This window comes from Staurois parvus, unplaced genomic scaffold (genome assembly GCF_062004578.1).
Source record: "Staurois parvus isolate SC_StPar_1 unplaced genomic scaffold, SC_StPar_1.0 ptg000829l, whole genome shotgun sequence".
NCBI lineage: Eukaryota > Metazoa > Chordata > Amphibia > Anura > Ranidae > Staurois > Staurois parvus.
In genome coordinates this window covers 1,166,490-1,184,106 of record NW_028318625.1, presented here as the reverse complement: position 1 = coordinate 1,184,106, position 17,617 = coordinate 1,166,490, and the positions used below count along the sequence as shown (strand labels likewise).

The 17,617-nt window shown below is 43.6% G+C and overlaps 1 protein-coding gene across 2 annotated transcripts in view; it reads left to right on the top strand.

Annotated features, from left to right (window-relative positions):
- The first annotated feature begins 231 nt into the window (after positions 1 to 231).
- Positions 232 to 17,617, top strand: part of CLPTM1L (CLPTM1 like) — an 85,829-nt gene continuing 68,443 nt past the window's right edge. The window contains exons 1-2 of one of the 2 annotated variants that reach the window (XM_089655255.1): positions 232 to 380; positions 14,466 to 14,693. In XM_089655255.1, the coding sequence (XP_089511381.1) occupies positions 14,532 to 14,693 (162 nt within the window). In that variant the 5' untranslated portion in view covers positions 232 to 380; positions 14,466 to 14,531. Of the gene's footprint in view, positions 381 to 580; positions 746 to 14,465; positions 14,694 to 17,617 lie in introns of those variants that run through there. The other variant, XM_089655254.1, reaches the window with a different exon arrangement.

Here is a 17,617-nt window from a genome sequence, read left to right as displayed (position 1 = left end):
TTGCAATGCCTCATGGGAATTGTAGTTCACAACAGCTTAGGCTGCGCACCCTGATCTATGGGAATTCCAATCTAACGTGAGCGAAATACAGTGGCGTAGAATATACTCAATCTAAAGGAAAATCGTCGTCCGTTCTATATACAGTACACACGGGGGTAAGCTTCCTCCCCACACCACTCCTAATCACAGCACCAAGTTTGGTCTTCAGGATCATGGCCGCCTCTATAGGCCTTCACAGATCTGACGCGTATGTCAGCTGTCTCTCGTTTCTGCCCAGCGGAAAGGCTTCCTAGTACGTCATTTCCGGGTTCGGCTGCCAGTGTTCCCGGTTGCTCCGCTGTACTTTCAGGTTGGAGAGACATGCAATATAACGGCGAAAGGTAAACCGTACAAACGTTCTACTGTCATTATTACAAGGCTGGGTTTGAATTCCGCGTTCCATTGGAAATAATTATCATGCACGTTAGAATTGGAAGGCTGAGCAATATAAACGGTCTTCTCCCCGGGGTGTCTAGTCAGGTGTTGGGGGGCGGCCGGCCGGCTATTCTCGCGGGAATTGTGGGATCTGACCAGCTGGATTGATCCTTGCAGATGTCTGAATAGAACGGATTCTATTCGGGGATTCCTTTAGTGACAGAGCTGAGGTCCTGTTCTGGGATCTCCTGTCTGCCGTCCTCATCCAAGACCGGGGCGGATCTTAGGACTGCGTTGTCACCATATGTCCAGACGCTGCACAGCACAATGGGTATGGTGGTTGGTGATGAGCGTCCTGGATGTAGGCATGATCATGTGTGCCTGGAGGGGTGACATATGTGTGCTGGGCAGGGGGGGTCACTGATTGTCCAGACACTGCACGGCACAATGGGTATGGCGGTTGGTGATGAGCGTCCTGGATGTATGCATGTTCATGTGTGCCTGGAGGGGTGACATATGTGTGCTGGGCAGGGGGGGTCACTGATTGTCCAGACACTGCACGGCACAATGGGTATGGTGGTTGGTGATGAGCGTCCTGGATGTAGGCATGATCATGTGTGCCTGGAGGGGTGACATATGTGTGCTGGGGGGGGGGGGGGGGTCACTGATTGTCCAGGGACATCTCTCCATGGAGCTCAGAGGACTGCCTTCATTGATCAGGGCAGAAGTCCATAGGCCTCCATTTAGCCCCATACCAGGGGCGGACTGACAACTCATGGGGCCCCCGGGCAATAGGGGATCATGGGGCCCCTGTGTCCTTGCCCAAACTCAAAAAAGCCTATGAAAAAGGTACCAGGGGCATCTCATGGGGCCCCCTACTGACCCCGGGCCCTCGGGCAGTGCCCGAGTTTCCAAATGGTCAGTCAGCCCCTGCCCCATACCAACCGAAAACTGATATAGGTAGCTCCAAAGAGGTACTAACCTATAGACAGCAGACTCACAAGGAAACCAACTGCAGCATATTGGGAAAAAATAAAAAAACAACCTTTATTGAATACAGATCACACATTATTATTATTATACAGTATTTATATAGCGCCAATAGGTCTGCTCAGCGCTGTACAATAAAGTGGGGGGGGACAGTACATGAGACAATACACTACACGAGGGGTTCGAGGGCCCTGCTCTTTCGAGCTTACAATCTAGGAGGGAGGGGATAGTGGTACAGGAGGAAGTGGCTGTGGGGGATGGAGTGGTGGGAGGAGTGGAGGAGATCGGCTGTTAGGTGAGGGTGGGGTAGCCTTCCCTGAAGAGATGGGTTTTTAGGGTGCACCTGAAGGTGAGGGTAGGTGACAGTCTGATGGTTTGGGGTAAGGAGTTCCAGAGGATGGGGAAAGTCCTGGAGAAGTCCTGCAGTCGGACGTGGGAGGAAGAGACCAGGGAGCTGGAGAGTAGGAGGTCCTGTGAGGAGTGGAGGGCACGGGTAGGGTGGTATTTGGGTATCAGGTCAGTTAGGTAGTTTGGGGCGGAGTTGTGAATGGCTTTGTATGTCAGCGTTAGTAATTTTAATTATTGCGTTGGGCAATCGGGAGCCAGTGAAGGGATTGGCAGAGGGGGGAGGCAGATGTGGAGCGGTTGGTGAGGTGGATGAGTCTAGCCGCTGAGTTGAGGATAGAGGTACAGGAGGAAGTGGCTGTGGGGGATGGAGAGGAGGAGATCGGCTGTTAGGTGAGGGCGGGGTAGGCTTCCCTGAAGAGATGGGTTTTCAGGGAGCGCCTGAAGGTGAGGAGGGTAGGTGACAGTCTGATGGATTGGGGTAGGGAGTTCCAGAGGATGGGGGAAGTCCTGCAGTCGGGCGTGGTAGGGGGAGACCAGGGAGCTAAATATTAAACATATTAAAAAAAATCACCATAAACAGGCAAATATAACTGAATTTTCCAAAAGCAGTTTTCAAATAGGGGCTAACAACGTTGTCACCTCAATATTACCCCATTTGAGCCTGGGCTGTCCCACACTACAGTCATCCCCACATCACTCAATACTGATAGAGCAGCACAGTGGCTAAATGGTTAGCACTTCCGCCTGGCAGTACTCGGGTCGTTGATTCGAATTCCAACCACGGCACCACCTGCCTGGAGTTTGCATGTTCTCCCTGTGTGGGTTTTCTACGGGTACTCCGGTTTCCTCCCACACTCCAAAGACATGCTGGTGGGTTAATTGGATCCTGTCTAGATTGTCCCTAGTATATGTATGTATGAATGTGAGTTATGGATCTTAGATTGTACGCCCCTTGAGGGTTAGGGACTGATGTGTCTGTAATATATATATATATGTAAAGTGCTGCGTAATTTGTCAGTGCTATATAAGTACCTGTAGTAGTAATATTTGAATCATTTAGCCCCATACACCGGATTCTAGGGGCTGGAATGACAGGACTATTCTGGGTGTCAAACTGCGTCCCTCCAGCTGCTGAGAAACTACAAGTCCCATCATGCCCCTGCCTTTAGGAGTCAGGCTTTTAACTGTCAGCCCTGCAATTCCTCATGGGATTTATAATTGCACAACAGCTGGAGGGCCCCAGTTTGACACCCCTGCTGTAGGACATTTGATGAGGAGCACATTGATGGCGCCTGGTGGGTTATGAGCTGCTCTCCCTCATTCCGATCCCCCATCACAGCCATTGCTTATTGAATTACTATTGACATGTTGCATGGTTTGTTTTAGTTGTGATGCCATGTAGGATGTGCGGGATGGGGTCTAATCCAGGCACTGCGCCGCTGAGTATTTCGGTGGTAACTTAGGGGCCACACAATGTTTTCAGGGTAAGCAGCGTCATGCATGATGGTTCAGGGAACTTTGCTCCGCACAAGGCATCATGCCGCAGAGTGAATGTATTTATTGTGTGATTGGAACTGTATTGTAATGTAGTGGTTTATGTGCTGAATCGTAATACAGGGTGAAATATATCCCAATAAAATAGCTTGTTTTTTTATATAAAATGAAATATATTTAAAAAAAAAAAGACAGGTACCTGTGAATAACGGCAGTTTCTAAGACTCAGAATTAAAGACCTGGTGCTGCTGTTCATATGTGGTTACCTGTGGCTACAGACAGATGTCTGATCCTGGGCGCAGCTGACTGCTGATTCTTGCCACTGGAAAAAGTGTTACTAATCCCACAACAGTAAAATCAGTCTATATTTTCAGTAAAGCATGCTTGTTATAATCACTGTGGAACCTAAGGTATTAATCCTCTGCATTGTGTAAAACGGCTGCTTGATCCTGTCTTCTTTGATCCTCCCCTTCTGCTGTCCCCAGTCCATCTCCTCATAAAATAGAGCTTTGGGGGCGAGCTGCACATGTTTAGTGTGCATGCTAGAGAGGTTTTTTTTGTCTTTGGGAGGGTGCATGTGAACAGCACAAAGCCACTCAGCACTGTCCAGACAGAGGGTCAGGGGTTATGCAGTCTCATAGGACCATCAGGGGTGAATGAAAACTCCTACAAGCTTTACCAGTGCTCTGCTGGACACTGATAATAGTCACAAGACTGCTATATAGTGCTGATGAGAAAAGGTATTTAGCAGTTTATATTTACTAAAATATTTGCATTTCCATGTTCTCTGTACTGTGAGAGACCAGATATAGTGTATGCAGGGTCCTGGGTTTAGTAACACGTTAATTTATGCTGGCCATTGTAATTAAGTGCACATATTGCTTTGGCACATTTGCATGTGTTTTAAGTGTGGCTGGTGTTTTTCTGCCAAAACGCACTTCTCTTGCTTTTTCTGCCTCTAAACACCTGTAAAGGCCTATATTTGCATGGACACATAGGCTACCATGGAGGGGCATTTAGAGAATGAAAAAAAATGTCAAATGCCTGTGAAATGGGCAATTTTGAGCTCAAGTGTACATAAAGCCTAAGAATGTTGATGAAGGGCTCATTTTTAGTCCCCATGTTCTATGTGCTGTTCAGCGTGCATTTTTTGTATGTTTGCCGCATACTTTTTCCACGTTTGTTTTTTAGACACTTTTTTTATGATTTTTTTTTTTTTTACTGAGTTGCATTTACACTTGTTTTCAGTGTGTTCATGTGGTACAGTTACATGCAAAAAAATGCAGCATGCTGAACATTTTTTTTCTCGTATTAAATGTACACAAAAGCACCACAATGGTGTAAACTGGGGTCATTAAAATAAACATTTTTTTCTTGTATATGCATTCGTACTGCATTTAAAATTACATTCAACTGCATCTGGTGTAAATTAACTCTAAGGCTACGTTCACACTAGCGTTGTGTGCAGGCGGCAGAGGCGTTTGGGAAGCGTTTTTACCGCTTCCCAAACGCCTCTGGCAATTCTGCACATTGCACATGGGGCTGTTCTAACGGGAGCGGTAGCGTTGCAGTGCGGTAAAACGGACGCTTCTGGACGAGTCAGGAGGTGTTGAAGCCTCCTATTCTTGTCTATGGTGCCACTCCACAAACGCCCGGCCAGCGCTTGCGGCGCGGTTTCGACGTGTTTGTGGAGCGGTAACACCATTCAGACTTCATTCTAGGCATTTGTGGGGCATTTTTAAGGCTCGGCAAACGCCTAACAACCGGCGCTAAACCGCGCATGCGACGTTTGCCGAGCGTTAAACACTCCGCAAGCGCCGGACCAACGCTTGCCAAATGCTATAGGGGCGTTTGGCAAGTGTTGGTAAAACAGCCAAGTGTGAACGAGCCCTAAAAATATCTTAAATATACACTGCCATTGCTTAGAGCAGCGGTTCTCCACCTGTGGGTCATGACCCCTTTGGGGGTCAAACTACCTTTTCACAGGGGTCGCCTAAGATCATTGGAAAACACATATTTCCGATGGTCTTAGGAACCGAGACACCACTCCCCTATCCGTCTCCAGGCGGGTACGCCCACATGCAGATACGCCCACATATGAGTACCCGGCGTGATGACATCATCGCGCCAACCCCATCACATACACACCGTACAAATACAGGTGTATGTGACAGGGTTGACGCCATAATGTACTTATGTGGACCAGTCACACATGTGTAAAGAGCAGCTGCTGTGTGTAAAGAGCAGCTGCTGTGTGTAAAGAGCAGCTGCTGTGTAGAAAGGAGCTGCTGTGTAGAAAGGAGCTGCTGTGTAGAAAGCAGCAGTATTGGAGGTAAAACGACACTTCTTGAATTTTAATTACTGGGTAAATGATTTACTGTTCTATTAAGACTGTTACCCATGCTACACCATGCTTCAAGACAAAATTTCATTTATTTGTTATTAGAAATAAATATTTCACATTCTATAATTATTGTTTTTGTGATTAATCACTATGCTTTAATTATGTTCAATTTGTAACAAGGAAAATCCATCCTGCATATCAGATATTTACATTCCGATTCATAATAGTAGCAAAATTACAGTTATGAAGTAGCAACGAAAATAATTTTATGGTTGGGGGTCACCACAACATGAGGAACTGTATTAAAGGGTCGCGGTATAGGGAGGTTGAGATCCATGGCTTAGAGGGTTAGTTCAAGAAAAATATAAAAAACACTCTAAACTGTCATTATACACAATAGCTTCACCCTAAGCTACTCAGATTTTAAAACTATGCCCCTCTTCTGCTAACATACCTGTATTCCATTCTTGCAATGATAAAAGCCTGCCATAAATTCTCCAAAGGCCTTTCCTGGCTCGGTCCTGTTCTCTTACTATGACGGACCAGCTGTTAGGATGTGCACCCCCAGAGATAGAGGAGAGAGTGCCGTACTTTTCCTGAGGGGCGGCCATGTGTAGTGTGCTTTCTCCCTTGTCCACTTGGTTGAGCTCAGCAGCTGCAACAGGAGAGAGAATGTATTGTGCCCTTGGGAAAATGATGGCGCTACCACCTGTAGCGCTAGAGGGTGCTTGTCCCAACGGTTGGTCCATGCTAGTAGAAAGACCGGATAGAGTCATAATAACTAAATTATATACCAATCTTCTTTTGAGATTTTTATCCAATTATTCATATCTACCCTTAGCCCATGTAGACTCCTTCCGATATCTGGGGGTAAAGGTCTCCTGCCTTCTAAGGGATTATATCCCCCTAAATATTGAACCTTTGTTAACTCTGCTTAAATAAAAAAATCCAAATTTGGTCCAAACTTGCTCTTGGGAAGGATCAGTCGAATTAAAATGGTTCTATTACCAAAACATTAATATATGCTATAGCGTTCCCCTGTGTATATACCACTCAAATTCTTTAAATCTATAGATTCCATCCTCAACACCTTTGTATCAGGCAATGGTCACCACAAGCACCCATGGCTTACTTTGAAAAATCCAACATCACTAGGAGGTGCATCTCTCCCCAATTTCAGTTTGTATTATTACACAGCTCAACCCCTCCATCTGGCCTACAGTCAATACTGCGTGGAGCCAGGGGCACCAACTCCCCGCTTGCACAGAATACTATATCATTTCATCACCAACACATGGAAATTGACTACACACAAGCTTGGAAATCCCCCCCTTCACAGTCACACCCTGCTCTGGTATCATCATTTACCAGAATTATTGCATATTCCTGACCTGATACTATAGGCCTCCAGAGGAGTTCTCGATCTAGCTCAGATATGTAACTCAACAGGTTTGAAAACATTTCCTGAAATACAAGCCGAGTTCTCCCTCCCAAACTCCATGCTGTTTTGTTACCTTCAACTGCAACACGCAGTAAGAGCCCAATTCCCATATGCAACTCCTCCACATGCCCTTATGGCTTTGACAGAGGTGATCCTGGGCTCTGAACCCAACAAGTTCATTTCTGTACTATACAATATATTATTGATGCCCTCTGCAAGTAAGCTGGCTTACCGAAAACTAGATGGGAAAAAGACTTAGGAAATGTAGAGGAAGCTGCGTGGGAAGAAATATTAGACCAGGGCTTAAAATTTCAAGTTCTGAGCTACTAGCCAGGCCTTAGAGTTACTTGCCACCAACAAACACACACATACAGAGACACCTCTACACACACACACAGACGCGTATACACACACAGGCACGTACAGACACAGATACATGTACATACACAGAAATACATACACACAGACAGACACATGTACATAAACACACTCATGTACATAAACACACTCATGTACATAAACACACTCATGTACATAAACACACTCATGTACATAAACACACTCATGTACATAAACACACTCATGTACATAAACACACTCATGTACATAAACACACTCATGTACATAAACACACTCATGTACATAAACACACTCATGTACATAAACACACTCATGTACATAAACACACTCATGTACATAAACACACTCATGTACATAAACACACTCATGTACATGTACACACAGACACGTACGTACATACACACACAGATGTACACACAGACATGTATGTACATACACACACAGATGTACACACAGACATGTACGTACATACACACACACACGTACACACACACACACGTACACACACATACACGCAGACACATGTACAGATACACACATACACAGACACATGTACAATTGTACATGCATACACAGACACACGAACACACACACATGTACACACACACCCCCCCATAAAAAGTTGCTGAACTTTGTTGTTCACTCACAGAGCTGGGTACTGCACTCTAGGGGGAGGCAGAGAGCACAGCACACACTCCTTGCTTTGCTTTCACTGCGCTCAGCTATTGAGCAGTCTGATGGCTCCCAGTGCCAATGACAGATCTGGCCTGAGCTCCGAGCCTGCTCAACAAGGTGGCTCTGGGGGACACACTCGACCCCCACCATAATTTCCACTCGCCATTGGCGAGCAGGCGAGTGGAAATGTCAAGCCCTGTATTAGACCATTACAAAATGGTCTCCCCCAGGATGCCGGACCATCTAACCCAAATGCATATCTTGCACAGGGCTTACCTGACTCGTTTGTGTCTCTCGCTATAAACCCACCCATAGCTCCATATGCCCCCTCCGTGCACAACAGAGAGGAACCTTTTTTCACCTTATTTGGTCCTGCCCAGTGATCCAGACGATTCAATTTCTGCATGCTCCCCCCACCTCTAGACCCCAAATCCTGCCTACTTGGTCTTTTTCCAGACCGTAAAATGGATCAATTCCTTAATATATTTTTGCAAGAAACATTATTTATTGACCAACAAGTGTTTGCACAGAACTGGATGCAAGCAACCCCTCCTAAGTTTGATACCTGGGTAAGAGATTTGAATTCTAGCCTACTTTATAAAAAAAACTAATTTATGTACATATAGGTTGCCCCACTTAATACAATAAAGTTTGGGACAGATGGCTGGCGCAACCCGCCACATGCTTGTTGGACGACTCCTGAGCTCCCTGTTGTAATCTATAAATTATCACTTGTTATTTAACATTATTTCTTTACAAACAGTGCCATTGTTGTATACTCCAACACAGATATCTGATGGATGTGCAGGCACAGAGTCAAGTGATATTACTGGTCACTCAACCTGATATGTCATTGGCAAAATTTGTACTTGCAATGTTAACAATCTAAGGATAATTGTCTCATCTGCTTTTTCACTTTAGTAAAGTTGTTTTTTGAAAAAACTTATTTGCAAAGCTTTTAAAAATTGTATTAATGCAGTTCAGATTTAACAAAAGACGTTTGTTACAATAATCACTAGTGCTGCACCGTAATGAAAATTCTGGAGCCGAAACCGATACCAAAAATTCAGAATGCATGTGGCTGAAAAGCGAAATGTCTGCATGTGGGGGTGGGGAGGCTTCAGGTTTTTTTTTTTTAATATTTTCTACTTTCATGTATATATATATATATTTTTTTTTTTTAACTTGTGATTTTATTGCTATCACATAGGGGACCAATAGTCCCCTATGTGATAGCATATGAGTGAAAGGCCATCTTTGTAGGGGGGAGGTGGAAGGAAAAGAGCAGTGTATACGGAGAGGCTCCCTCGCTGGCTGTTACTATATGTCAGTGCCGGTTTTTAAATGCAATTATCAGCTTTTTTTTTTTTTTTCTTCACTATAGCTCAGAGAATGAGCTGTCGCTTTCCCTGGAGTTAAAGGAAACTTTGTTTCTTTTAGCTCAAGGAAAGAAACTAAAAAGAAACTTTGTTTTAATATATATTTATAAATGATATAGGGTCTGAGATTGGAAATCCCATTTCAGTGTTTGCAGATGACACCAAGCTGTGCAGTGGAATAACAGCCTTACAGGATGTCTCCAATTTACAAGCCAACATCAATGTACTGTTTAATTGGGCAACTATGTGACAAATGAGGTTTAATGGTGATAAATGTAAGGTTATGCACTTGGGGGCTAAGAATATGCATGCATTATACATACTAGGGGGGTACAACCTGGGGAATCAATGGTGGAGAAGGATCTGGGAGTTCTGGTAGATCACAAGCTTAATAATGGCATGCAATGCCAAACTGCGGTTTCTAAAGCGAGCAAAATCCTCTCTTGTATTAAAAGAGGTATAGACTCCAGAGAGAGAGATATCATATTACCCCGATACAAATCATTAGTAAGACCTCATCTGGAATATGCAGTTCAGTTTAGGGCACCAATTCACAAAAAGAAGATTGGGGAACTGGAGAAAGTACAGAGAAGGGCAACCAAACTGATAAGAGGCATGGAGGAGATCAGCTATGAGGAAAGATTAGAGGACCTGAATTTATTCTCTCTTGAGAAGAGGAGATTACGGGAGATATGATCAACATGTATAAATACATCAGTGGTTCATATAGTGAACTCGGTGTAGAGTTATTCACCCTGAGGTCATCACAGAGGACAAGGGGGCACTCTTTACGTCTGGAGGAAAAGAAATTTAATCTCCAAACACGGAAAGGTTTCTTCACAGTGAGAGCTGTGAAAATGTGGAATAGACTCCTCAAGACTTGGTTCTGGCCAGCTCGGTGGATTGCTTTAAAAAAGGCCTGGATTATTTCTTGGATACACAGAATATAACTGGATACTAACATTTATAGGTAAAGTTGATCCAGGGAATATCCAATTGCCTCTCGGGGAATCAGGAAGGAATTTTTTACCCTGCAGGAGCAAATTGGATCATGCTTTGCTGGGTTTTTTCGCCTTCCTCTGGATCAACTGTGGGTGTAGGATTATAACTTTTTTTTTTTTTAAATGGTTGAACTGGATGGACGTTTGTCTTTTTTTCAGCCAGACTAACTAAATAACTATGTTTCTTTAGCTCGGGGAAAGTGATAGCTCATTCTCTGAGCTATAGTGAAGGGGAAAAAAGGCGGTAATTACATTTAAAAACCAGCACTGACATATGACGACAGCCTGTCACTGTATACACTGCTTCTCTCCTGTCTTTCACTGCCGCTTACCCCCCTCACATCTGCAGTACACACAGTCCCCTGTATCGACACCTGTATCAGCTAAATTTTTACTATCTGCAAAATGCCGATAGTGCTGTTTTCGTCTGATATGTTTCAGTGGCCGAAATTTCAATGCATCCCTAATAATCACCATGTGCCATAAGAAAACACAAATATTACATAATTATTGATTTTAAAGCTAAGCCCTAGGCAAGAGCAATATTGGGGCAATGGCTAGATCCTGATAACATACCTCTAATGATGCATGTGCCAGCCACCCTCCCACTCGTTGCTGCTTCCTTCCTGAAAACAATGATGTGAGCCCTGAACTTCTGCCACAAAAACTGTCAGTCCGTCCAGGAGCACAGTGATCTCAGTGGGGAGCTTCTTCAGCAGCTCCTCTATTCATTCATTGCATTAAGACAAAAAACTCCCACTAACTGTTCCATCCTCAGTCCTTAAACACTTACCTGAGTCCTCTCACAATAATCCAGCACTGTTCCTGGCTGCAGCTGTCAGGGTGGATTTGATTTAAATCAAACGGATTTAAATCACAATTTAAATCACTAGTCAGTAAGGCTTGATTTAAATCCTAGTTTTCTACATAAAGACTAATTCTTGCTGGTATAACTTTAATATGCAAGTAGATGAAGATTTTTAGAATAACTTTTCATATTAGTTTTTTTATCCCCAGTTTAATAGGTTAATCATTCATATTTGGACAACTTTTCTGTTGTACTTAGGAAGGAGAAAAATAATCATTACCTTAATAATAACAATTTAAATAGATTTATTCAACGGAAACAATAACATTCCAGCATTTATTATTTGCTTAAACATCCATGTTTGTTACCTAATTTGTCTAAACAAAATATATAAATTTTAAGAAACTTAGACTGTCAGCCCCTTCCTCCTCACACTTAGTTTCACTTTCTTCTTGTGCAGATCTATTCCACTCCAAACAATCAGAAAAATATTGTTTCTATTCTATTCACTGAACTTCTTGAAACTTAGCACTGAAGGGGTTGATTCTGTATTCATAGGTTTGTAGAAGTTAGGATGAAGGTCTTTTTCTTAACTCTGTTCATGTTATAACATTTTTGCTGTGAAGAAGAGGCATGTGATCTCCGCTGAGTCAAATTCAGTTTTGAGAACTGCAAAAGTAAACCGATCATCTGTGATAATATCTTGTAGGCAGAGAAACTGCCCAATAATCTTACAGAAACCTCTGGAAGAGCATGACATTGTGAATGGATTCATGGACCAAAAAAATTCAACATATACAGCCTTATTCTACATAATTAAAAAACAAATCTTTATTTCATGATGGAATAACCTTTGGATGGTAATATATTTTCCTCAAAAAGCATTTTATTCAAAAAAAATCTGATTTAAATAAAAAAAATCTGATTTAAATAAAAAAAATCTGATTTTTTTTTTTTAAAAATCATTGATTTTTATCCACCCTGGCAGCTGTTCTCCCTTCTCTTCGTGGTCTCATAGGAAATTCTGAGAGCATCGGAAGCTATTGGCTCCTGCTGCTCTCAGTCAGATCTTTGAGGAGGGAGCTGGGGTCGTGGCTGAGATGCGTTTTGTGTCTATGGGTGCACACAGCTAGGCTTGAGAGCGCACATACAGGTGCTCCTTCAGCACATGACTTGCTGAGGGGCATGTACAAGAAAGGAGGAGCCGACCACATCAACGTGGGACTCCAGAAGAGGAGGTAGTGGGCTGCTCTGTGCAACATCATTGTACAGAGCAGGTAAGTATAACCTCTTTTTTTTTTTTTATTTATCCAAAAAAACTTTAAACACTGACACTCTTAGAGGTGCCATGTTAAAGAGATATTAAAGTTTAAAATCGCATCAAAAGAAAAACGTGCTCATCTATAGATCCAGCTATAGAGGAAAAACACATGTGCAATCACAAGCACACAGGCTTGGTAAAGGAAGCTTGGCCAGGAGGAGATGAATGCCATGCCATGAATTTACATGTCTGACATCTTCTACTCGAAATATGTGCAGCTTTTTAAATCTACATATTTAAAAACACAACAGCAGTGAAAGCTCATCATTTCATTATCCTTACAGGTTTACAGTTTTTCCTCTCCTTGGAGGTCTTAGATATGTCCTCGGAGTGCAGTTCAAGAACAAAGGAAAGTTGAGTTTGTGATGTTAGTGAGGATGTGTGTATATATTACACTCAAAATAAATTCCAACCTGGTTAGATATGGTATTCCTGCGGAATAAATGTATTTCTTTGGCCCAGAAACATCAGAAGCACCTTCAGTCAATGCAACCATTCTCTTTAACAATTTATTTGAGTTAACATGGGATATGACTAATCATAGAAGGTAGTTATTTCTGGGTTCAGAAGGGTAGGACATCTGCAACATGAACTAACAATCAGGCACCCAAATAAATATTTTCTGCTTAGATATTGAGCAGAAGGAGCTAAGAGAACAGTGTGTGACCATTCGAAGATGGTCTGCTGCATTATTTATAGTGACAAAGAGAAAGAAAGAGACACATCAGTTAGAAAAAATGGAATTGAGGCTATATTCACATGGGTGATGTTTTAGTACTTGGCAATTGTCCCAATTCACTGGACTTGTAAGGGTGTATTGAACGGAGTGGGTACTGTGTCACACTGCACTCATTGGAATTCTACACTAGGCATTTGGGCTGCATATTCCCCTGAGTTTGAGCTGATTCATTCCTCCGCAACATCGCCAAAATCCGCACGTTCCTAACCCCAGAAACCACTAAACAGCTCATCCACTCCCTCATCATATCACGACTCGACTACTGCAACTCCCTCCTCACTGGCCTGCCTCGCCGCTGGCTATCCCCGCTTCAGTCGATCCTGAATACGGCTGCCAGACTCATTCACCTTTCCAACCGCTCCGTCTCCACCACCCCCTTCTGCCAATCCCTCCACTGGCTTCCGATTGCGCAACGGATCAAATTCAAAATCCTAACACTGACGTACAAAGCCGTCCACCATACTGCCCCGAACTACATCACTGACCTAATATCCAAGTACCGCCCAACACGCACACTCCGCTCCTCTCAAGACGACCTTCTCTCTAGTTCCCTGGTCTCCTCCTCCCATGCCCGCCTCCAGGACTTCTCCAGGGTGTCACCCATCCTCTGGAACTCCCTGCCCCAACCCATCAGATTATCACCTACTCTCCTCTCCTTTAGGCACACCCTGAAAACCCATCTCTTCAGGGAAGCCTACCCCACCCCCTGCTAACTTGCCGACCTCCTCCACTCTTCCCACCACTCCATCCCCCACAGCTATTTCTTCCTGTGCCACCACCCCCTCCCTCCTAGATTGTAAGCTCCAAGGAGCAGGGCCCTCAATCCCCTCATGTTTTGCATTGTATTGGTATTGTTCTGTCACATGTTCTGTCCCCCTTTGTAATGTACAGCGCTGAGCGAACTATTGGCGCTTTATAAATACTGTATAATAATAATAATTCATCCACCAAGAGAGTGACAGCAGCAAACACTTAAACACTAATCTTGGATGTTATAGTGCATCTACTCCTTCTTATGAATGTAGTTGTGAAATAAACTAATATTGGTGTACAACTGAGAGTTATATGTTTGTTTGCTGTGTGTTTCAGAATTTGACTATTGCAATATTTGTCCTATAACTGTTCTAACTCTGAACTAATTTGTTTTCCAGGTCTATGCATGCTCGATTAGTTTTGGATTCCGGCTTGTTTACCCTCTACTTTCTATTCCATCTACGATGCTAAACAGGAGCTCCTTCACCACCCTGGTGGTTGGGGTGTTTATTGTATATGTTGTTCATACCTGCTGGGTGATGTATGGCATTGTCTACACTAAGCCCTGTGAAAGCCACAGTGATAACTGCATCAAACCATACCTCTCAAAGAGGCCAAAATTGCAAGTAAGTTTCAGAGTCAATATTTGGGAAAAATAATATACACTGCTAAAAAAAAATTAAAGGAACACTTTTTAATCAGAGTATAGCATCGAGTCAACTAAACTCCTGGGATATTGATCTGGTCAGTTCAGTAGCAGAGGGGGTTGTTAATCAGTTTCATCTGCTTTGGTGTTAATTAAATTAACAGGTGCACTAGATGGGCAAAAATGAGATGTCCCCCAAAACAGGAATGGTTTTATAGGTGGAGACCACTGACATTTTTTTCCCTACTCATCTTTTCTAGCATTTGGCTAGCATCAGTGTCACTGCTGGTAGCATGAGGCGATACTTGGACACTACAGAGGTTGCACAGGCAGTCCAACTCCTCCAGGATGGCACATCAATGTGTGCCACTGCCAGAAGGTTTGCTGTGTCTCCTAGCATAGTCTCGAGCATGGAGGAGATTCCAAGAGACAGGCAGATACTCTAGGAGAGCTGGACAGGGACTGTAGAAGGTCCTTAGCCCATCAGCAAGACCGGTATCTGCTCCTCTGTGCAAAGAAGAACAGGATGAGCACAGCCAGAGCCCTACAAAATGACCTCTAGCAGGCCACTGATGTGAATGTCTCTGACCAAACAGTCAGAAACAGACTTCATAAGGGTGGCCTGCGGGCCCGATGTCCTCTAGTGAGCCCTGTGCTCACTGCCCGGCACTATAGAGCTCGATTGGCATTTGCCAAAACTGGCATCCTGTGCTTTTCACAGATGAGAGCAGGTTCACCCTGAGCACATGTGGCAGATGTGAAAGGGTTTGGAGAAGCCGTGGAGAATGTTATGCTGCCTGTAACATTGTTCAGCATGACCGTTTTGGTGGTGGGTCAGTGATGGTCTGAAGAGGCATATCCTTGGAGGGACGCACAGACCTCTACAGGCTAGACAATGGCACCCTGACTGCCATTAGGTGTTGGGATGCATCCTAAGACCCATTGTCAGGCCCTGTGCTGGTGCAGTGCATCCTGGGTTCCTCCTGGTGCACAACAATGCCCGGCCTCATGTGACGACAGTATGCAGGCAGTTCCTGGAGGATGAAGAAATTGATATCATTGAATGGCCCCCACACTCGCCTCACCTAATTCCTATAGAACACCTCTGGGATATCTTGTTTCATTCCATCTGACGCTGCCAGGTTGTATTTCAGACTGTCCAGGAGCTCAGTGATGCCCTGGTCCAGATCTGGGAGGAAATACCCCAGGACACCATCTGTTGCCTCATTAGGAGCATGCCCCAAAGTTTGTCAGTCATGCATACAAGCACGTGGGGGCCATACAAACTACTGAGTACGAGTTTGAGTTGCTTCAATTAAATTTCATCAAAATGGACTAGCCTGCTGCATCATTTTTTTACTTAGATTTTCAGGGTATCTTTGAATTCAGTCCTCTGTAGGTTGATACTTTTCATTTCCATCAAACGATGGGGCATCCTTACGTTCCTAAGGCTGGCCATAGACGGGCCGTCTATCTGCCGAATTGTCGGCCAATAAACAAAAAATCGTCGTTGCCGATGCTGCCACCAATGGCCAAGAAAAACGTCCGTTTTTCGTGGATTTTCCAATTAAAAGAAACGAGAAGATCCACGAAAAACGGCCGACGGCATTGCCCCACTAACGGCGTGAATATTGGCCGATTTTTCGTGCGGACGAAAATTCAGCCGATAAACGACCCATCTATGGCCTGCATAACACATTACCCAGTCCATATCCGTATAGATATCCAAGTTGATATTTTTCCCCATTTAGATCTGATGTGTTCTCAGTGTTCCTTAATGTTTTCGAGCAGTGTATATATGTTTATTTTGGTGTGCATTTTATAATAATAATGATTATTTTTAATTTCTAATTCATCTTTAAAGTGAACCACTTCCCAGATGATGCACACTAAAATACTTGACCTATTCTATACAAGCAGTAAAACCACTATTTTAAACAAGTTATCCTTGAGTTCTGTATTGCTAAGAATTGTGGAGAAATTTAAATTTTTAGGCCTCATTCACACTGATCAGTACACCTGTACAGAGGTGCATGTTTTCCCACCCAGGAGACTTAGATGGTCCATGCAGTCAGCCCGTTCATATCACTGACAGGTAGACTTCTGCACAGATCTCCATTTATCTTAGCTTGCAGTCTTTAGTGTACATCCATGTGGGATCAATGCAGACAGACTGTGTTCGGAGCCGTGCATTGGTCTCAGACTAATATGCACTCGTGTGTGTAATGCTGGCCGTACACAAGTGCAAAAATTGCTCAAATGCATTTTCAAAAAACGAACACATGGTCATGAGAGCAAATGTTATTGCCATCGTGTAATGACTGAATTTCGAATGATAAATCGTTCAATGGACTTAAATGAATCAGTTTTTTGTTCGTATTTTGCTTCTGGGGCACATATGCGCAGTCCAACAGTTCAATTTTTAACGGGCAAGAAACACATTAACCTTTCAATTTTTTGTTTGTGTGGCAGAAGCCTTCCAAACTTTTCCTTTGTTTTTTTTCTTTGTTTTTTTTTTTTGTCTCAAAAACTTCACAACCGTTTTCCGATTTGTGCTCCTTAACTGGATGAAAAAAAGACAAACTGTCCAAATTATGGATTTTTTAAAATTTTTCACCTAGTGTATGGGTACCATAAGGATCTGTCCACCTATCATTGATTAGAACAGGAATACTTAGGGCCAGTTCACACCAGAACATGGTGCAGGGAAGGTGCTTTTCATGCACATATCCCGCATTGCATTCAAAACACACTGCCTTTGTGAACTGCTGCGGGTGCTAATACATAAACAGCAACGTAACCACAGTGCATGTGTGGACACCAGATTGCATGGTAATGCAGTACAATGCTAGTTGGTGCTGCGTTTTTCATTAGTAGTGCATGCCCTACTTGTTTGTGCGATCT